A 24,940-nucleotide genomic window follows, 5' to 3' on the forward strand; every position below is an offset into this window, starting at 1 on the left:
TAATATAAAAAGAACTGGGTCCATATATATGTTTCAAGCATCTCAGAGTAGGAGTACTGATCTAGGATCAGGTCCCATCTGCCCATGTAATCCTATTCGTTGTGATCTTCAAGGCAAAACTGATCCTAAGTCAGCACACCTACTCTGAGAAACTTGATACATACAACCCCTGTATGGTATTGTAGAAGACACTGCATACCGTTTCATACTTTACATAATGAGGTCATTCAGACAGAGAGCCCCTAGTGGCTGTTTAACCTTCATTTCCTGTCTACTCCACTGGGTTCATAGAGAGATAGAGGCCCAGTGGGCTGATAGACAATCATCATGAGATTAAGAGAGTAGTACAGAGAGAGATGTCACAGAGACTTCAGAAACTCACTGCATACTATGTCATTGCTTTTATAGTAAACAGTGTACAGGAAATGTTGCTTTCTCACAGCATCTGTCTGACAGTAAATAGACACACTTGATGCATCGCGACTTTCAAGTTTTTCTGAGTTAGAAAAAAAAGAGTTGATGCTCTTCTCCCTAAAAGTATGTACTGTTTAATTAATTATTTGTTTTATTAAATGTTTTCCCTCTTTCATTTTGTCAGTTCATCTATGATGAGAAGATAGTGTGGTGAGTACCCCGCTGTGTGTTTACCTTGTGTCTCAGCAGAGGCTGCATGTGTGTGTGTGTGCGCGCACCTGCAGACATGTGACTCTAGTGTGTCTGTCTCTGCAGGTGGGAGAGCTTAGTGCTGGTAGTGATGTACTTTGGGTACATTCTGATCATGAAGTGAGTTCTACTGGGACCTGTTCCTTCCTGCCTCAAAGACACACACACACACACACACACACACACACACACACACACACACACACACACACACACACACACACACACACACACACACACACACACACACACACACACACACACACACACATTCATCATCCGTATGTATGTATGTGAGTAGAGCACCTGAGCGCACGCAACAAATAGTAAAATCCACTTATATACTCATACTTTGCACACACTAAGTTACATAAACTCTCAACTGAATATGTAAAACCTTTTCTCTTTTCTCACATCAGATTTAACACCAGCATCCAGAACTATTTCTCAGGGAAGGAAGACAAGAGCTTGGCCAACGGTAACGCGGTGATCAGCAGCGAACTGGAGGATGGTAATGCTTGTTATGACAGTTACATATGGGATGACCTGTCCAAGCCGTTACTCTCTCCAGGTAAAGGTAACCAGACAGGCTTTATGGTCACCTCTCAGCCAACCCTCTGGCACTCTGACTGGCCTTCTATCAAAACAACTACTCTACTGTATCTGGTTGCTCTAGTAAACCTAGAAACTACTTTCAGGCCCTACTCTTGACTCTTCCTATCTGGTTTAACATTGTCAACAGTCCTCTCCACTTTGGTTCGATGTCGTTCGTACCCCTTTGTAAACTCTGAGATCTGATCCTTCAAACAGAGTTACAGACATATCTTTTCTATAACTATTTTAGACTTCCACCGACTTTCACTGTGTCTTTAACCGAGTGACTCTGAGAGCTCTCCTCTCCTGTCTGGTCAAGTAGAACCAAGCTAACCTCCCTGCTGCCGTGTGGCAGCCCTGTCGCTACTGTGTAGAAGCCTGTCTGTTTAGCCTTACTAAACCTACCTGCCTGCCGTGACCTGGCCTGTCAGATGTGAGATGTATTGCTGTGCTGTGCTATGCTGTGCCCTGTCTCGCCCTCTTCTGCTGTGTCAAGTACAGTCCATTATTCCAGAGTCACAACATGTGCATGCATCCGTAAGGGTGTGTGTTGGTGCATGTGTGTGTGGAGACATTTATATGTGTGCGTGACTGTGTGTATGGTATGTGTGTGTGCCTGTGCGTGCTTGTGTCTGTATGAGTGTGTGTATATGTCACACACACTCACACACACACACACACACACACACTGAAGGTTTTAGTCTGCCTCACTCTGATGGCTGATGTGATCTCATCTGACAGTGTCTTCAGGGGGCCTTTAATGGGCCTTGAACTGGGCCCAGTGGGGCCCACTCTGCTGTCACACAAACACTTTAATTACACCTCCTGACATACGGTATCCTCTGGTTGTTTCAACTTTCAAGTTTTAATGCCACGTGCACAATTACAGTGAAATGCCTTTCTTGCAATCTCCAAACCCAACAATGCAGTACTCAATATCAATGTAGCACCAAATATAACATACGGTAAAACAAAAACACAGGAAATAAAAATAAGAAGTAAGAAGAACACGAGAAAGTAACTGGCTGGAGTATGTGTGTGTGTGTGTGTGTGTGTGTTTGTGTGTGTGTGTGTGTGTGTATTACAGGGAGTCTGCTGGTCTGGCATGTGAGTGTATTTGGCACGTCTGTCTGGCCATCCTTGAAAAAGGCATGTCTTTGTGGTTGTATACAGTACTGTAAGAGTAGAACAGCATGTCATCTTCTTCGTCTTGGTTGGTGTGTACAGTTAGTCCTACTTGATGCCTGTCTGTGCTCTGTATCTCACCATCTCTGTGTATCTACAGTGAAGCCCACTAAGAGGTACAGTCGTAGCTCTGTGGTGATGGTAGATGAGATTATCAACTCCAGCCCTCCTAACTACAGTTTCCCCGATGCCGGCCTGCGCATCATGATCACCAACCACTTTGGCCCCAAGACACGCCTCCGCATGGCTAGCCGCCTCATCATCAATGAGGTGGGTGAGGTCACTGTGGTCGGTTGTCCGTCAGGCTTATTGGAGAGGAGCTCAGTTAAAGTGATTTACTTAGAAGTTAAGAAAGCACGGCTAGTTTAGTTATTTTTCTAGTGTACATCAAATCAAATTTTATTGGTCACATACATGTTTTTAGCAGATGTTATTGCGGGTGTAGTGAAATGCTTGTGTTTCTATCTCTAACAGTGCAGTAATACCTAGCAATTTCACAACAATACACACAAATATAAAGAAAAGGATTGGAATTAAGAATATATAAAAATATTTGGATGAGCAATGTCAGAGCGGCATAGACAAAGATACAGTAGAACAGAATAGAATAAAGTATATACACTGCCCCAAAAAATAAAAGGAACACTTAAACAACACAATGTTACTCCAAGTCAATCACACTTCTGTGAAAACAAACTGTCCACTTAGGAAGCAACACTGATTGACAATAAATTTCACATGCTGTTGTGCAAATGGAATAGACAACAGGTGGAAATTATAGGCAATTAGCAAGACACCCCCGATAAAAGAGTGGTTCTGCAGGTGGTAACCACAGACCACTTCTCAGTTCCTATGCTTCCTGGCTGATGTTTTGGTCACTTTTGAATGCTGGCGGTGCTTTCACTCTAGTGGTAGCATGAGACGGAGTCTACAACCCACACAAGTGGCTCAGGTAGTGCACCTCATCCAGGATGGTACATCAATGCAGGCTGTGGCAAGAAGGTTTGCTGTGTCTGTCAGTGTAGTGTCCAGAGCATGGAGGCGCTACCAGGAGACAGGCCAGTACATCAGGAGACGTGGAGAAGGCCGTAGGAGGGCAACAACCCAGCAGCAGGACCGCTACCTCCGCCTTTGTGCAAGGAGGAGCAGGAGGAGCACTGCCAGAGCCCTGCAAAATGACCTCCAGCAGGCCACAAATGTGCATGTGTCTGCTCAAACGATCAGAAACAGACTCCATGAGGGTGGTATGAGGGCCCGACGTCCACAGGTGGGGGTTGTGCTTACAGCCCAACACCACGCAGGACATTTGGCATGTGCCAGAGAACACCAAGATTGGCAAATTCGCCACTGGCGCCCTGTGCTCTTCACAGATGAATGCAGGTTCACACTGAGCACATGTGACAGACGTGACAGTCTGGAGACGCCGTGGAGAACGTTCTGCTGCCTGCAACATCCTCCAGCATGACCGGTTTGGCGGTGGGTCAGTCATGGTGTGAGGTGGCATTTCTTTGGGGGGCCGCACAGCCCTCCATGTGCTCGCCAGAGGTAGCCTGACTGCCATTAGGTACCGAGATGAGATCCTCAGACCCCTTGTGAGACCATATGCTGGTGCGGTTGGCCCTGGGTTCCTCCTAATGCAAGACAATGCTAGACCTCATGTGGCTGGAGTGTGTCAGCAGTCCCTGCAAGAGGAAGGCATTGATGCTATGGACTGGCCCGCCCGTTCCCCAGAGGAGATCCCTCAGGAGACCATCCGCCACCTCATCAGGAGCATGCCCAGGTGTTGTAGGGAGGTCATACAGGCACATGGAGGCCACACACTGAGCCTCATTTTTTATTTCCTGTGTTTTTGACTCCGGCCGCAAAACCTGAACCTATAGGGGAGGGTCTGGGTGGGCATCCGCGGTGGCGGCTCTGGTGCTGGACGTGGACCCCACTCCACCATATTCTTAGTCCGCCTCTGTGGCCTCCTAGGAACGGCAACCCTTGCTGCTGACCCTGACCTGGGAACCCTAATAAATAGGCCCACAGGACTGAGGAACACCTCTGGACTTAACAAATTCCTCTGGACTGAGGGGCAGTGAAACCCAGGCTACCTAAGTATGATTCTCAATCAGAGACAACTAACGACACCTGCCTCTGATTGAGAACCATACTAGGCTGAACACAGAAAACCAACCTAGAAACACAAAGCATAAAATGCCCACACAACTCACGTCCTGACCAACTAAAACAAATAAATAACACAAGAACTAGGGTCAGAACGTGACAGATGGCTATTTAACAGTCTGATGGCCTTGAGATAGAAGCTGTTTTTCAGTCTCTCGGTCCCAGCTTTGATGCACCTGTATTGACTTCACCATCTGGATGATAGCGGGGTGAACAGGCAGTGGCTCGGGTGGTTGTTGTCCTTGATTATCTTTATGGCCTTCCTGTGACTTCGGGTGCTGTAGGTGTCCTGGAGGGCAGGTAGTTTGCCCCCAGTGATGTGTTGGGCAGACCCGACCCCACCACCCTCTGGAGAGCCATGCGGTTGCGGGCGGTGCAGTTGCCGTACCAGGCGGTGATACAGCCCGACAGGGCCTTCTTCACTACACTGTCTGTCTGGGTGGACCATTTCAGTTTGTCAGTAATGTGTATGCCGAGGAACTTGGAGCTTTCCACTTTCTCCACTGCGGTCCCGTTGATGTGGATAGGGGAGTGCTCCCTCTGCTGTTTCCTGAAGTCCACGATCAGCTCCTTTGTTTTGTTGATGTTGAGAGGTTACTTTCCTGGCACCACACTCCCAGGGCCCTCACCTTACCGGTAGTAAGCTAGGTCTACTGGAGAAAAGTACATTGTAGGACGATTTACTATTGTAGAAAGCTAGGAGAGGAGTACAGCTTCAAGTGATAATTAGCCGATGGACTGCATGCTATAATCATACTTGGCACATCATATCTAGTGGAACCAGAACTGTGTTGGTGAAAATATCCTGGGGGATATTCAGAAAAGTTTACTAGCTAATAAAGTAACTGTTTTGAGAGAGGAAACACATACATACATACATACAGATGTTGAATGTGTGTGTGTGTGTGTGTGTGTGTGTGTGCAGCAACAGAGGTTGGTGCAGGCATCTAACGGTGTGGACAACGTGACCATGGTGATCACGGATGGTAAACCTGAGACCTTGGAGAACGGCACTGTACCAGAGGAAAAGACTGTTGAGGAAGAGGAGGGAGAATCCCTGAATTCACCCTTCACCGTCCCTGGTGTGTGGGAGTGTGTGTGTGGTGTGGGAGTGTGTGTGTGTGCATGTATGTGTGTTATATCTTCAATTACATTGGCTGGTAAACCAATAAGCTACTTTTACACACTTTCACACCTTACTGAAACTGAACACTCACCTCCTCAGTGTACTCCATTGGTTGTAATGAAGCTGATCTTCTGTTCCTTGTTCCCTCCACCAGGTGGCTGCAGGGAGACAGTGAAGTGGCTGATCTGCTGGCCCATCCTGCTGCTACTCTACTTCACTGTGCCAAACTGTGCCAAGCCTCGCTGGGAACGCTTCTTCATGCTCTCCTTCTTCCTCTCCACCGTGTGGATCGCCGTCTTCTCCTACTTCATGGTCTGGATGGTGAGACACGTTGGACATTCTTTAGAACTTACATGTCACTGTCATTTTGTGTTCCAAACCAGAGTTGAAAAAGTTTGATATTTATACAAATTATCAGTGATGAGACTTCCTGATAACCAATCAGGTAGGGAATCTCTCTCTTCTAGTCGCTAGCTAGCTCTGACACAGTGCTAGATATAGGCTACCAACCAAGGTGCAGGTTGTTTGGAAGATTTCTGTTTGAATCCGTTAAATGTGTGTCTGTGTGCAGGTCACCATAATTGGCTACACTCTGGGCATCCCTGATGTGATTATGGGAATCACCTTCCTGGCAGCTGGCACCAGTGTCCCTGACTGTATTGCTAGCCTGATCGTTGCCCGACAAGGTACATCACTGCACTCTTTTTTCCTTATCTCTGTATCTCTTCAAAATCTTTTAAAAAATTGTACAAGTGTACAGTATACTGTATAGTCTGTACATAATTTTCCATATCTTTATGTCTATCCCTCTCTAGGTCTTGGGGATATGGCGGTTTCCAACACCATTGGTAGTAATGTCTTTGATATCTTGGTGGGACTGGGGCTCCCCTGGGCGATACAGACCATGGCTGTGGACTATGGTTCTGAGGTAAACAATCTTGGTCTTTACTGTTTCCCCCTCAATGGGCCTATGTTACTACTGCTTATCAATACTTCATGCCTTTTGATCTAAAATTCTTTCTTTCTCTCTCTAGGTGATGATCAATAGCAGAGGCCTGGTCTACTCTGTGGTGCTTCTTCTGGGCTCTGTGTTTCTGACAGTGAGTTAAAGGAGACGTCTCTCTCGCTCTCTTCGCTCTCTCTCTCTCTAACAGTCTGTCCCTCTGTGTCTTGCAGGTTCTGGGGATCCATGTGAATCATTGGAAGTTGGACCTGAAGCTGGGTGTGTACGTGCTGGTGATGTACGTCATCTTCCTGTGTTTCTCCATCATGATCGAATACAATGTGTTCACCTTCGTCAATCTGCCAATGTGTCTGGAGCAGCTGTAGGACGGCCTACACCACCAGACAGGTGTCCCTGCTGAATTATAGACTCACATAGCCCTCTGAATCTAAACTTAGCCACTAACTACTCAATCATTTCTATCCTGAAATCCCCCCCCCTCACACACACAGACATACACTCCTTTTAACACCCCTTTTTCATTCCAGACGTAAATGTCTGCCCTTGCTATATCCCTTTTCCATTCCTTCACTATCTATCAATAATATAGACATCCCTAGATACATACATTCATTCACAATATATTCAGTTCCCCAAACACTCTCCCTACATGTTTTTCTGCTGTCAATGAGAAGAGGAGATACCGACAGAACCGTATGGATTCTCCTGACTAACCCAGAGGAACAGAAGGCTACTCTTTGTCTTTCCCTCCAGAACCCAACTCACCGTCCAAAGGAGAGATACACAGCTCACCTCTACACAGAACCCATCTAGCTGAAACCCTCCTCGTCTTCACAACATAACCCAGGACCACCATTACACTTCCTATACTTCTGTCCTCCTCTGTGTGTATCTTATCCGGTCTCAGAAATATGTTTTGGGTCGGGCAGCTCACCGGCCTCCATCCCTACTAAAGAACAGGACCCAAGCATTTATGAATTCTTCATGTATTGCCATTTTGATTTATTCTATTATCTTCTTCATTTGGAAGTAAAACAAACATACATTTCATGAACATACTGCACTTTAGATGTTGCGTGTGAAAAGAAGTAGAGTATATATATGACATAATATATTATATTTTTCAGTGTTGCACTTCCTTTGTGTGGTTCAATAAGGAGAGAGAGGGGGAGGCAGCATGTGCCAAATCCTATCTCTTTCGCTGGCAGGAAGAGGGAAGTCCAGGGGAGAACCTGTCATTCTTCTGTTTCTGGACACTCCAACTGCAAGAAACTGCTGATCAGGACATTGATACGCCATTTCCTGTGTTTGAGTGTGAGTGAAAGTAGGTGAGACATTGCAAGGAAGGGAGGAGAGTCTCCTCTATTAGTATTCAGCACCACTGTGGAGAGGAGAACACATCTTGGAAGACTATGCCCCATTGGTGCTTGGTGGATGCTGATTTAACACAAAGCTCAAGTTTACCGAGAGAACAGGACTTGGGCCCAGCCGCTTTGGCTGAGGAAAAGCATGGATTTATTTTGGCGTGTTGATTGTTGTTCATGTTGATTTGTTTTGATTGCTTAATTGTGTGTTTGATATCTTCAGCTCCTTCAGCTTGTGTTCTGTCTGAGGCCCGATCCATCAGATACAATACAGAACCATTCAGTTTCCTCACCTCCCTGTGCTCCAGCCTGTCCGTCTTGGCGAGCTGAAGTGCTGCTGCTGATGATGGGGATCTGTGCTTCACAATGGTACACTTCTTTGTGTTGTGTGTTTGTTTATATGCAAATACGACCTGTCATGCACAAGCTGAGGTTCTCTCGGTGTGAACCCAGTGCTACCTTAATTCTGCCAGTCGGGCAAGGAGGGGCAAGTGGGATGCAGTTCCTGTGTAGATATTTTAAACTGCTTCTGTCTTTCCCCGACCCTTCTCCAAATCCTTCTCTTCCTCCTCCTCACTTCTTTTTCTCCTCCTGGCTCTCTCTCGTTGTGATTTTGTCTTCTCTAAATGCACAATGGGACATTTATTTACTTCTCCTGCGGAGCAGAAGCTTAGTGTGATGGGATCACTACCCTGTCCGTCCGTCAACCTCCAAATATTGGCAGCTACGAGTTGAGTTGCCCTCCGCCCATCTGACTGACCTTGTTAAGGGTCGTGTTCATCAGGGCACACAATGGAAAACACCTTAAACCGAAAAAGTGCTTCTTATTGTTTCAGTCCGTTTTCTTCCGTTTGGTACCTAATGAACACAACCCAGTTCAGGGGTCACTATGGGAGCAGAGGGTGGCATCTGTGTCAGTGTCAGTCATGACTGGGTGTTTCAGTGTTGAAAGGTTCTGTCACTGTTGTCTGTGTTAAAAGGCAGACGTTGGATGGAGTGTGTGGTATACACACTCAGTGGCTAGTTTATTAGGTACACCAATGGTTAGCTCCTACGCACAGTGAGTCACTTGGCCATGGCTTGCTATATAAAACAGGCAGCTATATAAAACAGGCAGACAGGCATCGGGGCATTCAGTTACTGTTCAATTGAACGTTAAAATGGTCATAACTAGTGACCTAAGCGACTTTGAGCATGGTTCGATTGTCGGTGTCAAGTGCGCCGGTTCTAGTATCTCAGAAACGTCCAGCCTCCTGGGCTTTTCACGCACGACAGTCTAGTGTTTACCGAGAATGGTGTGACAAACTAAAAACATCCAGTCAGCATCAGTCCTGTGGGCAAAAACAGCTCATTGATGAGAAGTTGAAGGAGAATGGCAAGAATTGTACAAGCTAACAGGTGGGCCACAAACAGGCAAATTACGGCGCAGTTCAACAATGGTGTGCAGAACGGCATCTCGAATCACACAACTCTTTGGTCCTTGTCACGGATGGGCTATTGCAGAGACGACTTCACTGGGTTCTACTCTTATCAGCTAAAAAAAACAAGTGGCTCCAGTGGGCACGCGAACACCAACACTGGACAACTGAGGAGTGGAAAAACATCACCTGGTCTGACAAATGTGTCAGCTGGTGTCAGCGGAACAGGCTGGTGGAGGTGGTGTAATGGTGTGGGAAATGTTTTCCTGGCAGACGTTAGGTCCCTTGATACCAATTAATGTTTCCATCCCCTGAAGAATTGAGGCTGTTCTGGAGGCAAAGGTTGTCCGACCCAGTACTAGATGGGTATAACTAATAAACTAGCCACTGAGTGTATTATATAAACACATGTATGCAATCTCAATTAAAAGAGGACCAGGTAAGGGTGGTACAGTATATTATGTATTTGAGAATTTTTTTATTTATTGAAGCTTCTGAAAGCATTTATACTATACAAGTACATGAACTTTTGCACACACATTTATGCATGCACAAAACACACACACACACACATTTATGCATGTACAAAATACACACACACACTTGTCAAATGTTTACTTCCCACGCCCAAAGTACACATACACAAACTTTTCCAATATTTACTCCCATGCTCACACACACACGCTCACACAGGCAATCTCCTAAACACACACACACACAAAATACATTTTCTTGTCTCAGTGGTAGTAGCTGGTGCATTGTTAAATGTTAAGTGATGATCTGATCTGACAGGAGGGTAATGTCAGTGTTGAACGAAAGCCAGATGAATGTTGCTACGGTCTGTTTATTATGGTCTGAGTTATGATGTCACCTACACCTTAGGTGCATGGTAAATAAACAAACAAACAAAGGGCAGGCTCTAGTACTGGTCTGGGTCATGTTCATTACAGCACGCAATGGAAAACATTTTGCAATAGAAACTAAAAGAATAATTTCTTATTGGACAAGAACAGATAGTCCCCTCCATGTTTCAGTCCATTTCTTAAATGTGGTGCCTAATGAACACAACCCTGGTGTGTTAAAGGCAGGTGGTATAAGACAATGGTGCCCTGCCTGTGCCCTGGATATTTGTCCATCCTCTTACAGTCTCATTGATGTCTTGTGTTTTATTCTGTACTGTATATTCTTATTGTAACCGGGATAGAAGCCTCTACTCCTGTATTTTTTGTGTGCAATTCTTAACTCCAAGCAACAAAAAAAAAACATTTTGGAAAAGTGGCTAAATGTTTTCAAATCTCACTTGATTTATTCCATCCCTAAAGCATTCTACTCATGTCATGAAAATAATATAATTTTGTGCCATGGATTTTATATGTTATCACATATGAACTAAGGGATATGTGCATTTTTTGTAATCGTAACAATACATTTTCAAATGAATGGATGAGCAGATCTAAGTTTAAATAATTTGTCACCAGGTGGGGCTGAGGGTCTCCTGTAGGGTCATATCCATGTTGTCAGTAAACAAACAATGCACTGATGTTTATCATAGCTCTATAAGGAGTATAATATCTCACTAAATACCCACTTCTGTTGGTGAATACCTTTGTCAAAGAGAAACTTTGAGAGGAAGTCACCATTAAACTTGACTGCACGGTATGGCATGCATGAACATAACACGCACACACACACCTACTTTGGCTCTGTTGTTATACACACAATTGTGAGAGACTCTTGAGTGAATGTTCCCTGATTCACTGTGAGTGAAGGGTCGTAAGGTAATTCATCAAAATTGATAAAAGGTAGGCTATAGAGTTATTACAAAAACAACTTAAATTTAAGACATTGGTGTTTAACTTGAATGTATTTGTCTTGCTATAAATGGATGTATCCAACCAATGCATTTTACTGTAAAGCAATAATCATCAAATGATTTCAAAATATTTATGTATATTGTTAAATGAATCATGATTATCTACGAGATGGATGAGCTGGGTGACACATTAAATAATACAGTTGATAAATGCCTACTGTTCTCTTTAAAATTACTTTCTTTGATCCTACAATGTGTACTTATACTGAACAAAAATATAAATGCAACATGTAAAGTGTTGGTCCCATGTTTCATTTGCTGAAATAAAAGATCCCAGAAATGTTCCATACACACAAAATGCTTATTTCTCTCAAATTCTGTGCACACGTGTTTTTCCATTCCTGTGAGTGAGTACTTCTCCTTTGCCAAGATAATCCATCCACCTGATAGGTGTGGCATATCAAGAAGCTGATTAAATAGCATGATCATTACACAGGTGCACCTTGCCACAGATGTCTCAAGTTGAGTGAGCATGCAATTGGCATGCTGACTGCAGGGAATGTCCACCAGAGCTGTTGCCAGAGATTTGAATGTTCATTCTCTACCATAACCCGACCTCCAACGTCGTTTTCAAAAATTAGGCTGTACGTCCAACCACACCAGCCCAGGACCTCTGGCTTTGTCTGAGACCAGGCACCTGGACAGCTGATGAAACCGAGGAGTATTTCTGTCTGTAATAAAGTACTTTTGTGGGGAAAAGCTCATTCTGACTGGCTGGGCCTGGCTCCCAATTGGGAGGGCCTATGCCCTTCCAGGCCCATCCATTGCTGCGCACCTTCCCAGTCATGTGAAATCCATAGATTAGGGCCTAATTAATTTATTTCAATTGACTGGTTTCCTTACATGAACTGTAACTCAGTAAAATTGTTGCATTTATATATTTTTGTTTAGTATATCTTATGGATGATGGATGGAATAATTTTAAAATGCACTAATCGCTCTGCCATTTCCTTTTTGCTTAAATTTTAATAGTTCGCCTAATTTCAGTTTATGTTGCAAAACAAGCAAGTAGAGTGTAGAGTCATTGTAATATCTAAATATATTTCACATAACGAAAAATAACGTATTTTTAGCCATTTGAAGCTGGTGCACAAAACCAAAAGTAAAAGACTAAATAAGTAAACTTAAGAAGGGAAGCATATAAAAGACGCACATTGAACTGATCTACCGCTTCTTAAACTTGCTTTCAATGAAAATTGCACATCTATTACTCACTCTTCAGTTTTGTTATGGAATTGAGTACACCGTGAGATTTCGGATCCAGTATTGCCTAGGTTCTCGCGAGAAGAAAACCCAAACATGAAAACACCCAAGGTCGTCATTATTTACCAGTCACAGCCATATACCCCGTCTATTTCTACACTTTCTCTTCTTAAAATCTGATTTTAAACCTAACGACACTGCTAACCTTATGCCTTACCACAACCTTAAATTAATACCCCAAAATATGTTTTGTTTATTTTAGGAATCTTTACGATTTGACTTTGTGGCTGTGCTATCTAGTGGAAACGAAGTGCACGGACTGAGGGGAAGTATTGCCATTTGCAAGATTATTATTATTTTTTCTTCCAAATTCGCTTATGGAAATATTCATTAGCTACTACTAAAAACATTCATACCATGCATTCAGAGCGGTTTATATCAGAAATAGTTTGCTTTGCGCTTTCCACTTCCTTTCACCATGCACAGTGAAAAATCGAGAAGAAGCTTATGTTTTCTTATCTTGTGCTACCATTATTCGTAAACATAAATTGTATGGTATGCATAGGTTATACATGTATCATGTTAAAGAGGACGCATGCGTATGCCTCCCACTTTGCACTTACATAATAAACTCAAACCTCTTTGTATAATTATTACAACACTTTTCAGCCAATTTTGAATAGCATTAGCTAGCCACTCGGATGTCACAGTTTTGAAATGATTGATTACTCCCAAAGAAAGTATTTTAGATGCATTTTGAATAGGCCTGTGTGCTTTTTGCCTACCTCTCATTTCAGGTTTGAGCATGTTTCAGGCGTGGCAAGGTATAAGGTCACTCACCAACTCAATTCAACGGTGTCCAGTGCAAAGACTAGTGTGTGTAAAGGCCACCACCACTAGACCGTGCTCAGGTAAGACATCCAAGTAACACCACTTCCACTTTCATCGAGTTTAATATGTTGATCACCAGAATCGATCTAATCCAATCAATAGAAAAACAGACAATAGACATGTATCTTTTCAGCAAATGTCAGTTTTCTATTTTGAGACCCAGGTCAATCATTATTTTAGGAAGTTGTTTCCATCACCTAGCTGTATATGAATATGTAACCCATTACCTAATTACAGCTACATTAGTATCTCTTGCTTGCCAGCCTTGAAGTCTCACATTGACTCAGTATATAAATCTGTCTGGCCATTGTCACTACAGTAGCCTGATATCAAACCTCGTCCATTCTAAGGCTAAGCGTTTGGAGGAGGCGTTTGGTCAATGAGATTAGCCTACATCTGTCACCCATTGACAAAATAACCAATATAGCGCAACCTTTAGTAGACAGCAGTGAGGTGAGAGGCACCAGTACCTGAGCCAGGTCAGTAGAGATGTCTAAGTGTCAGTCTGTTATGAGCTCTAGTGCGCTAAGGGACCTGATCCGTAAGAAAAACCATGGCATAGAGAACACTTCTGGACTTGCTGCAGGTAGGTATGACATATAGCATATTTTAAACTGGGTGGTTCGAGCCCTGAATGCAGATTGGCTGACAGCTGTGGTATATCAGACAGTATACCACGGGTATGACAAAACATTTATTTTTACTTCTCCAAGTACGTTGGTAACCAGTTTATAATAGAAATGAGGTATATCGGGAGTTTGTGATACAGTGCCTTGCGAAAGTATTCGGCCCCCTTGAACTTTGCGACCTTTTGCCACATTTCAGGCTTCAAACATAAAGATATAAAACTGTATTTTTTTGTGAAGAATCAACAACAAGTGGGACACAATCATGAAGTGGAACAACATTTATTGGATATTTCAAACCTTTTTAACAAATCAAAAACTGAAAAATTGGGCGTGCAAAATTATACAGCCCCTTTACTTTCAGTGCAGCAAACTCTCTCCAGAAGTTCAGTGAGGATCTCTGAATGATCCAATGTTGACCTAAATGACTAATGATGATAAATACAATCCACCTGTGTGTAATCAAGTCTCCGTATAAATGCACCTGCACTGTGATAGTCTCAGAGGTCCGTTAAAAGCGCAGAGAGCATCATGAAGAACAAGGAACACACCAGGCAGGTCCGAGATACTGTTGTGAAGAAGTTTAAAGCCGGATTTGGATACAAAAAGATTTCCCAAGCTTTAAACATCCCAAGGAGCACTGTGCAAGCGATAATATTGAAATGGAAGGAGTATCAGACCACTGATAGTATCAGTCTGCCAAGACCTGGCCGTCCCTCTAAACTTTCAGCTCATACAAGGAGAAGACTGATCAGAGATGCAGCCAAGAGGCCCATGATCACTCTGGATTAACTGCAGAGATTTACAGCTGAGGTGGGAGACTCTGTCCATAGGACAACAATCAGTCGTATATTGCACAAATCTGTCCTTTATGGAAGAGTGGCAAGAAGAAAGCCATTTCTTAAAGATATCCATAAAAAGTGTCGTTTAAAGTTTGCCACAAGCCACCTTGGAGACACACCAAACATGTGGAAGAAGGTGCTCTGGTCAGATGAAACCAAAATTGAACTTTTTGGCAACATTGCAAAACGTTATGTTTGGCGTAAAAGCAACACAGCTCATCACCCTGAACACACCATCCCCACTGTCAAACATGGTGGTGGCAGCATCATGGTTTGGGCCTGCTTTTCTTCAGCAGCGACAGGAAGATGGTTAAAATTGATGGGAAGATGGATGGAGTCAAATACAGGACCATTCTGGAAGAAAACCTGATGGAGTCTGCAAAAGACCTGAGACTGGGATGGAGATTTGTCTTCCAACAAGACAATGATCCAACACATAAAGCAAAATCTACAATGGAATGGTTCAAAAATAAACATATCCAGGTGTTAGAATGGCCAAGTCAAAGTCCAGACCTGAATCCAATCGAGAATCTGTGGAAAGAACTGAAAACTGCTGTTCACAAATGCTCTCCATCCAACCTCACTGAGCTCGAGCTGTTTTGCAAGGAGGAATGGGAAAAAATTTCAGTCTCTCGATGTGCAAAACTGATAGAGACATACCCCAAGCGACTCAAGGACAGCTGTAATCGCAGCAAAAGGTGGCGCTACAAAGTATTAATTTAAGGGGGCTGAATAATTTTGCACGCCCAATTTTTCAGTTTTTGATTTGTTAAAAAAGTTTGAAATATCCAATAAATGTCTTTCCACTTCATGATTGTGTCCCACTTGTTGTTGATTCTTCACAAAAAAATACAGTTTTATATCTTCATGTTTGAAGCCTGAAATGTGGCAAAAGGTCGCAAAGTTCAAGGGGGCCGAATACTTTCGCAAGGCACTGTATATGGCTAATATACCACGGCTAAGGGCTGTATCCAGGCACTCTGCATTGCGTCACATTTAAGAACAGCCCTTAGCCCTTGGTAAATTGGCCATACAACACACCCCTGTGCCTTATTGCTTAAATATCACAACACAACTGCTTGAAAAATTAACCAGCTGTATCGTCAGAGTGACTGTTACATTTAGGGCATTCAGGATGGCAACAAAGGATAAGAAAGTAACATATTGTTCTATAGACCTACAGTGCAGTACATTTTGTGTGACTACTGTCAGTTAAAATCTTTGATGTAATGGTTAATTATTGAATGCAACCTCATGCACTGAACAAGCTCAAATATTTAACTTCCTCACTTTCTCTCCCCCAGTCTTTATAGAGAGGCACACATTTGAATCAAACAATGCATTACAATTCAGTGTACAATCTGACTCAATATTCCTTTTCATCATCAACATCTGATTGACAGGCTACCAGCAGGCTAATGTGGTGATCCTCCATAAGAGCCTAGCAGATGACTTCGAGGCATTCTGCCATGCCAACCCCAGCCCCCTGCCCCTGCTATACAGGAGTCAGACTGGGGAGTGGGGCTGTCCACCTCTCGCTGCAGACGCAGACATCAGGTACTGACTGAAACACCCCTAACACAAAATCCGACAACCATTACAATACAAATCCAACCAAATAACATGGACACTACATAATACACGATACCAACAAACACATCACACAATAAGCCTACAGAGACTGCACTATCTTGAATTGGTTATATTTAATGTTATTATGGGGGTATTCCTGAATCTAGGGAGGCATTCATGTGATGCTAACTCTAGAGAGTTGTGACTTTGATGGTCATTTTTCTGTCTTGAAGCAATCCCTTGACTACCCATGTGAGGTTATTTTATGTGCAGAGAAGATGTCTGTTCAGAATATAGCAGTTCAGGCCGGGCAAAGTCTACTCTGAGTGGCCATGTAGATTTAACGCTTGAGGATAATCTCTGTCTTGTATTCATGTAATTATTTCCAGGACATGACCCTGCGTTTAGGGCACATTTTATAACTGAGACATTTACCCATTCATCTTCCCCCATTGTTTTCCAACCTTTCACACTGCAGTAAAGCTAGTGTTGTTGTCTGTGTGTGCAGAGACTTTCAATAAAAACAGGCTGCGTTGTGTGAATGTAGGCTCTAGTCCATGTTCTCAGGAAAGGGAACCGTGCCAGAGTATTTTCCACTGAGTTTCCACTTCCTATTCACTAAACAATGAGAGTTCTGTTTGATCAACAGTAAATAGCATTCAAACAGCTTCTCCAGTCTATTCCTAGCTCTCTTGCTGCATCTGTCTGTCTGTCTGTTTGCCTGTCTGTCAAGGACCCAAAGTTGCTTTACAATGATAAAAACTATAAGTAGTACAATATCAAAAGCATTTCTATACATCTACTTTTCCACAGAGTGGACTGTCCCCAGTACTGTGTGTTTAAGGATGGCCTGATGGTATCCAGAGTGTCCAGCCTGATGTCCTACAGCGGTCAGCTCCAGGACATGGTCAGCTTCTACCTGGGCTGTAGCTTCAGCTTTGAGAGGACACTGCGGAAGGCCGGGGTCCCTGTCCGAAATGTGGAGCAGAACTGTAATGTCAGCATGTTCAGGGTGAGACTGGGAAGGAGGGTTTCTGCCAGGTAGAAATCTGGAGCGACTCACTGTGTCAACAGAACAGAATATAGTGATTTTCCACCAAGAAGGACATTCTTTTTCACAGGCTCATAATTACCATATTTCTGATTTGGAGACAAACGTATGCATAGTTCAAGAGACAAGACATACAATATACACAATGAGTAAAGCACATCATTTAGGCCTGTTTTTTAATACACTGTCCCCTCTGCAGACATCTCTCCAGTGTAGAGGAGTGGGTCAGTTCCAGTGCCCTATGGTGGTGACTATGAGACCGGTACCTGAGGAGAAGCTGGACCTTGTGGCCCAGATCACTCACCTGACCCCTCTGGCCCATGGAGGACCCATCCACATCGGGGACCCAGGTACACAACTGCAGATGAGTCCTTTGTTTGTAGAAAACCAAAAGGCCTTTTCTAGCAATTTACATCCTGTCTGAGTCTGCGACATCTCATCACAGCTGTGCTGGGGATCCAGGACGTATCCAGGCCGGAGTATGGGGACCCGGTGGCCCTTGGCCCAGGAGATGTAACTGCGTTCTGGGCCTGTGGGGTCACTGGTGTGGAGGCTGTCCAGAGTTGCAGTGAGTGGCTGTCTGGTTGTAATATTTCTTACTGCACAACTGGCTAACAAGACACATATGGTGTTGGTTTCCCATTGACAAAGTATTCTTCTTCCTCCTCAGAGCCCCCACTGGCATTCACCCACTCTCCAGGCTGCATGTTCCTCACTGATCGACAGGACTCATCCGTCTTTGCGTCCACATCCACCCTTGAGCCTGACCAATGCCCTCTGACTTTCTCCATCTCCCAGCAGCCTTTACACTTCAGTGTGGCGTCCAAGGCTGTAGTCCAGAGCATACGAGACCTGGAGAAGATCATTGGCGAGGACCCAGGGGAGAGAGGTATCCGTGCATTGTTTGTCCAGGATGAGTTGCTGAGGTCTTGCCTGTCCCTCTCCCACTCCTCATCTGTGCTCATCACTACGGGGTTCCCCACCCACTACACACACAACCCCCCTGAGGAGACAGACGGGCCCCCCGGAGCCATCGCCATAGCAGCCACCCTCCAGGCCCTCCAGAAGGAGGTTGCTATAGTGACGGATCACCGTGCCCTGGAGATGAATCAGAGGATTATGGAGGATGCAGTGAAGAAAGGTACATGATTTGGCATATGTGTACGTGTGCCCTAGCCCTGACTCTATACAGAATTCTGTCAGTTTAGCTCCATATGTTTGGCTGACTCGTGTTTCTAGGTGTGATAAAGACTGCCGTACCACTGCTCAGTTACCAAGGGAACAGCCCAGACTCAGCACTGTACTTCCTGTGTCATAACGGAGACCATAAAAAGCCCAGGTGATGACCTCAGCTTTCAACACGCACACCTTTCACTCCATCCTATTCACGTGGGTCAATTTAGTATTTTGTCTGTTATGCTCAGGTTTGACCACTTGGTGGCAATAGAGCGCAGTGGCAGAGCATCTGATGGGAACTACTACAATATGAGAGGAGTGAACATCAAACACCTGGTGGACCCTATAGATGATCTATTCACCGCAGCCAGCACCATCCCTGGCATCAGCACCACAGGTTGGTACAGATACTATGGAGTTTGGTATTCAGGTAGGCTACTGAAAGGTCCACCCGCTATGCACACAGATCTGTAGAATAATATGCATGTCTCAATACAGACTTAAGTGTGTGTGTGTGTGTGTGTGTGTGTGTGTGTGTGTGTGTGTGAATAGGGATAGGAGATGGCGGGAACGAGCTGGGCATGGGCAAGGTGAAGGAGGCAGTGAGAGAACACATGCCCAATGGGAGCCTGATAGCCTGTGACGTGGCTGCTGACTTTGCCATCACTGCAGGTTGGGAATTAATTATGCATTAATTTCGACTTTATTTATTTACGTTTCAAATCGCCTTTAGCGTCCATCCTTACAGGATTATATTAAGGGTTGGGTATGTTACTTTCTAAATGTAATTTACCCTGATTATATTATTAGATACTGCGTTTAGATTTACAATGAGCAGATTGGAGCTCATTCTCCAGTGCCTTCTGCAGGCCAAGAGATATAACTGCAGGCAGATGGATGGTTGTCTCAGGTTTGATCAAGGGTTGTGTATTATGAACTGCATTCCATATTGTCAGGCTGTGTGCTACTGCAGGACAGTGTCACCACCACAGACATGCTCACTGAAACAGTCAGACACGCTCTCACCAACATCCTCTCACCATGAATCAGAGGTCAGAGCAGAAGTAGTTTCTTGCGTCAGCTGACCAGAGGAGAAGAGAAACTGTCCGGTTCACCTCAGAATACACACACACACACTGAAACAGTCAGACGCTCTCACCTCAACATCCTCTCACCATGAATCATCGGTCAGAGCAGAAGTAGTTTCTTGCTTCAGCTGACCAGAGGAGAAGAAAAAGTGTCCGGCTCACCTCAGACAACACACACACACACACACACACATACAACAATAGAATATTCACACAGCATTCGATGAGTATGATTTCCAATGAATACTTTACACACACAACACTTAAACTTGATATATTGCCCAGCCTATTATGTTGAGAAGTTTACACTCTCAGACAAGAGAGACAACCCACTGGGCAAAAACTGATTGAATCAACATTGTTTCAACATCCGTGCCAGCAGCATACCACCCTTCTGAAGCTAAGCAGGGTTGGTCCTGGTCAGTCCCTGGATGGGAGACCAGATGCTGCTGGAAGTGGTGTTGGAGGGTCTAAAAAAATTGACAATGCCTCAGGACAGTGATTGGGGACATCGCCCTGTGTAGGGTGCCGTCTTTAGGATGCGATGTTAAACGGGTGTCCTGACTCTCTGGTCAATAAAGATCCCATGGTACTTATTGTAAGAATAGTGTTGTTAACCCCGGTGTCCTGGCTAAATTCCCAATCTGACCTTCATGGCCACCTAATCATCCCCAGCTTACAATTGGCTCATTCATCCCTCTCCTCTCCCCTGTAACTATTCCCCAGGTTGTTGCTATAAATGAGAATGTGTTCTCAGTCAACTTACCTGGTAAAATAAGGGTTAAATAAATATGGTGTTGAATCAATGTGAAAAACTGCTTGGATTTGTAGAAAGTCAACAACGTAAGGGCATTTAGTATTTTTTTCACCCAACTTTTAACGATAATCCAATGACATGAAATTGTTTGTTGATTTCACGTTGAAATCACCAAATGTAAATGAAAAACTAGACATTGAACTGACATCTGTGCCCAGTGTATAACCATTTGTGTTTATCATTAAAAAAATCTCATTAGATCATGAGGCAGCATCATTAAGAGGGTGTATGAGGGAGACTGAGAAAAATGGAAGTTGTAAAACTGTTTTGAATCTCATTCTGTTCTTCGTCTCTACCTGTCTCTGGGTTGTAGGAGTGTCTAACTGGGGAGGCTACGGCATGGCCTGTGCTCTATACATCCTCAGTCTCTGTCCCATCCACCAGCGGTACCTCCACAAAGGCCTGGGCCAGCCTCACCCACCTACCCAGGACCAGCACCAGGCCTGGGCTGCTAGCCTGCCCTCTGTAGCCAAGGTACGGTAGTTCCTAGATCACACAACTTACAACTTAAGAACCATACATTTGACAACAACGTAAGGGCAACGTAACGGTTGTGATACAAATGATAATGTTGAGTTTGTCTGCACAAAAATGTTTACATCACCGCTGTATCAAAAACGTTTTGCATCAGTTGAACTGGGCCAGGGATGTAGTCAAGGTCAAGGAATGTCCAGAGCAGCTCTAGGCCAAACTAATTCTATGTCTATATGTCTCTAGGTATATCTATGCTTCATTACATGCAGATCGTAGGCATGAGGTCAGAGCAGAGACCCTCCACTGTCACAGTGAGATCATTATAGTGAGGTGCAGATAGAGTCCCTAGAGAAAGGCCGGGCCGCCACATTCTGGACATTTTTGTATGCGTTGTGAACTCCCAGACCACTTCAGTACCCCAGCAAAGCCAATGTGTCATTAACCTATACATCTGTATACATCTCACAACGCTGGGCATCTGTTCCTAAACCTATTGAAAATAAGTGTTTAAAATTAAAAGGTTGGCTTGCAAAAGTATATGCCCTATCTATAGCAAAATTTGGCAAGCTGTGCTGGCCCTATCTCATCAATCTACACACAATACCCAATAATGATAAAGTGAAAACAGGTTTTTAGATTGGTTTTGCAAATGTATTAATAAAAAAAAAACATACCTTATTTACGTAAGTATTCAGACCCTTTGCTATAAGACTCTAAATTGAGCTCAGGTGCATTCTGTTTCCATTGATCATCTTTGAGATGTTTCTACAAGTTGATTGGAGTCCATCTGTGGTAAATTCAATTGATTGGACATGTGGAAAGGAACACACCTATCTATATAAGGTCCCATAGTTGACAGTGCATGTCATAGCAAAAACCAAGACATGAGGTCAAAGGAATTGTCTGTAGAGCTCCGAGACAGGATTGTGTCAGGGGAAAGGTACCAAAACATTTCTGCAGCTTTGAAGGTCCACAAGAACACAGTGGTCTCCATCATTCTGGAAGAAGTTTGGAAACACCAAGACTCTTCCTAGAGCTAGCCGCCCAGCCAAACTGAGCAATTGGAGAAGGGCCTTGGTCAGGCAGGTGACCAAGAACCCAATGGTTACTCTGACAGAGCTCTAGAGTTCAACTGTGGAGTTGGGAGAACCTTACAGAAGGACAAACAACTCTGCAACACTCCATCAATCAGGCCTTTATGGTAGAGTGGCCAGACGGAAGCCACTCCTTAGTAAAAGGCACATGACAGCCCGCTTGGAGTTTGCCAAATGGCACCTAAAGGACTCTCAGACCATGAGAAACAAGATTCTCTGGTCTGATGAAACCAAGATTGAACTCCTTGGCCTGAATGCCAAGCGTCACATCTGGAAGAAACCAGGCACCACTCATCACCTGGCCAATACTATCCCTACGGTGAAGCGTGTGGTGGCAGCATCATGCTGTGGGAATGTTTTTCAGTGGCAGGGACTGGGAGACTAGGATCAAGGGAAAGATTAACGGAGCAAAGTACAGAGAGATCAGGACCTCAGACTGGGGCAAAGGTTCACCTTACAACAACAGGACAACGACCCTAAGCACACAGCCAAGACAAAGCAGGAATTGCTTCGGGACAAGTCTCTGAATGTCCTTGAGTGGCCCAGCCAGAGACCGGACATGAACCCGATCAAACATCTCTGGAGAGACCTGAAAATAGCTGTGCAGTGACGTTCCCCATCCAACCTGGCAGAGCTTGAGAGAATCTGCAGAGAAGAATGGGAGAAACTCCCCAAATACAGGTGTACCAAGCTTGTAGTGTCATACCAAAGAATACTGTAATCGCTGCCAAAAGGTGCTTCAACAACGTACTGAGTAAAGGGTCTGAATACTTATGTAAATGTTTTATCAGTTTATTTTAAATACATTTGCAAAAATGTCTATAACCTGTTTTTCCTTGTCATTGGGGTATTGTGTGTCAATTTTTTTATTTATTCAACCTTTATTTAACTAGGCAAGTCAGTTAAGAACAATTTCATATGTATAATGACAACCTACACCGGCCAAACCTGGACAATGCTGGGCCAATTGTGCACCGCCCTATGGGACTCCCAATCACGGTAGTGACACCTCTAGCACTGAGATGCAGTGCTTTAGACCACTGCGCCACTTGGGAGCCCAGATTGAGATATAAAAAAAACGTAACAATATGTGAGAAAAGTCAAGGGGTCTGAATACTTTCCGAACGCACTGTAGGTCAGTGTTTCCTCCAGATCCCCAGTCATTATTTATATTTGTTTGTTCAATTCCCATCCCAGCATACCTGAATCAACTCATTTTGAATAGTTCACTAGTTAAATCAGGTGTGGTAGTGTTGCAATTAAACATATATGTGGACTTGATGGGGGTCCAGAGGACCAGTTTGAGAAACAGTCTGCTATATTTAAACCTGTGTCATCGGTCTCTGTTTGCCATGCCACAGGAGGAGGAGATGCTGTCCATCCTGGTGCAACATGGTGTCCGCAGCGGAAAGACAGGAACCCTGGGCATGGAGGTGGATGGCCTGACCTTTCACCCCACACACTCTGACCTCATCATAAAGCTCAGGGACCGCACCTCACAGAGAAAGTGAAACTACACCTTACAAACTACCACCTATGCAAAGTAGTGAACACACCACCAACCCACGCAGAGTAGTGAAAATAGCATGCCGTTGCTGTCATTCGCATCCCCTCCTCCACCACACCACCTCCCCCAACGATTAGAGATGGTCCTTGGTCTGTGACCAGGTGGAAGCACCACCCGAGCCAAAAGCTACTACACTGCAAAACCCTACACTATCTCACATCATTAATCATCTGATTGCATGGAACCTGATCACGATATTACAGTACATGGCAGCCTTGCTAAAGGCATTGAGTTTGAGGCTGTCATGTTTGGATCAAACCGAGAAATGAGGTGTGGAGTTGGAGGAGTTGTGAATTGCCTGCAGCTGTATAATTAGTTGCTCCCGAGCTTCATAAATTAAAAACCTTTATCCTTTTGTAGCTCAAGTCGGTCGAGCATGGCGCTTGTACTGCCAGGGTAGGGGGTTCGATTCCCGGGCCCACCCATACATAAAATGTATGTATGCATGACTAAGTTCCTTTGGATAAAAGTGTCTGCTACGTTGCATATATTATGTTACTATAATATTACAAGCTAAAGCCTGATCTCGGACAACGCCATAAACCAAGTTGATTTTATAGCTTTGTGATCTTAATTCTATTATAAACAAGGCACTAGATTAGAACTATATTTTTTAAAACTGTTTTTAGTTTGTGATATAGACCTTGAATACCACAATTCCCAATCTCTCAAATATCTTGTGTTGTAAAGTGTTGTTTTTTTGTTAGTAAAATCATCTTGTGTTGATTAGTAGAACCAAATTAATATAACCAAATAGAGAATCAGTCACGCACACACAATGGACAGACACGCACGCACAGATGCGAAGGCAGACTGCTCTCAGGGACAGTTGACTGCCTTTGTGGCACACTGCCAACTGTGCTATTCTACTAACACTTAGTCTCCAGCTTCCATATAAAAGTCAGAGGGGTCTGTGTATTTTACACACCAGAAATACTGGCTTGGTAACTGTTTGTCTTCCTTAGCTATGAGTTGGTGAGCAAAACACTTGCTAAGAGCAGAGTACCACTGAAACCTGTGTCCTAAAAACCCTCTGTAATTCTTCAGAGATATTGTTTAAAGTTACTCAACATACACTGTTTTACTAATATTAATGGTGTTAATGACATTTGTATTCAAAATCATAGTCCCTTGTGATTATTTTAATACACTACATAAACTGTTAAATCATGCAATACTCATT

General features: G+C 43.9%; 2 protein-coding genes across 4 annotated transcripts in view; both read left to right on the top strand.

Moving 5' to 3' along the window:
* The window catches only part of LOC135525707 (sodium/potassium/calcium exchanger 4-like), a 42,550-nt gene extending 31,039 nt beyond the window's left edge, over positions 1-11,511 (top strand). Inside the window, exons 8-17 of the mRNA XM_064953496.1 lie at positions 599-624; positions 730-783; positions 1,083-1,174; positions 2,543-2,712; positions 5,537-5,693; positions 5,892-6,058; positions 6,309-6,423; positions 6,553-6,665; positions 6,772-6,837; positions 6,914-11,511. Of these exons, the coding sequence (XP_064809568.1) occupies positions 599-624; positions 730-783; positions 1,083-1,174; positions 2,543-2,712; positions 5,537-5,693; positions 5,892-6,058; positions 6,309-6,423; positions 6,553-6,665; positions 6,772-6,837; positions 6,914-7,066 (1,113 nt within the window). The 3' untranslated portion in view covers positions 7,067-11,511. The remainder of the gene's footprint in view (positions 1-598; positions 625-729; positions 784-1,082; positions 1,175-2,542; positions 2,713-5,536; positions 5,694-5,891; positions 6,059-6,308; positions 6,424-6,552; positions 6,666-6,771; positions 6,838-6,913) is intronic.
* A 1,137-nt stretch (positions 11,512-12,648) lies between these two features.
* On the top strand, positions 12,649-24,938 carry dglucy (D-glutamate cyclase). 3 transcript variants are annotated; one of them, XM_064953499.1, is made up of 13 exons: positions 12,649-12,670; positions 12,822-12,883; positions 13,356-13,470; positions 16,322-16,475; positions 17,304-17,502; positions 17,741-17,891; positions 17,987-18,109; positions 18,212-18,682; positions 18,781-18,880; positions 18,966-19,114; positions 19,270-19,389; positions 20,936-21,096; positions 23,552-24,938. In XM_064953499.1, the coding sequence occupies exons 3-13, from the start codon at positions 13,365-13,367 to the stop codon at positions 23,699-23,701; spliced, it is 1,884 nt and encodes a 627-aa protein (XP_064809571.1). In that variant the 5' UTR covers positions 12,649-12,670; positions 12,822-12,883; positions 13,356-13,364; the 3' UTR covers positions 23,702-24,938. The 3 variants fall into 3 exon arrangements, with proteins under 3 accessions (XP_064809571.1, XP_064809570.1, XP_064809569.1); XM_064953498.1 differs by lacking the exon at positions 12,649-12,670 and having other exon boundaries at positions 12,677-12,883; XM_064953497.1 differs by lacking the exon at positions 12,649-12,670 and having other exon boundaries at positions 12,677-13,470.
* The last annotated feature ends 2 nt before the right edge of the window (positions 24,939-24,940 follow it).

The sequence above is a fragment of the Oncorhynchus masou genome, chromosome 32 (assembly GCF_036934945.1).
Source record: "Oncorhynchus masou masou isolate Uvic2021 chromosome 32, UVic_Omas_1.1, whole genome shotgun sequence".
Lineage (NCBI taxonomy): Eukaryota > Metazoa > Chordata > Actinopteri > Salmoniformes > Salmonidae > Oncorhynchus > Oncorhynchus masou.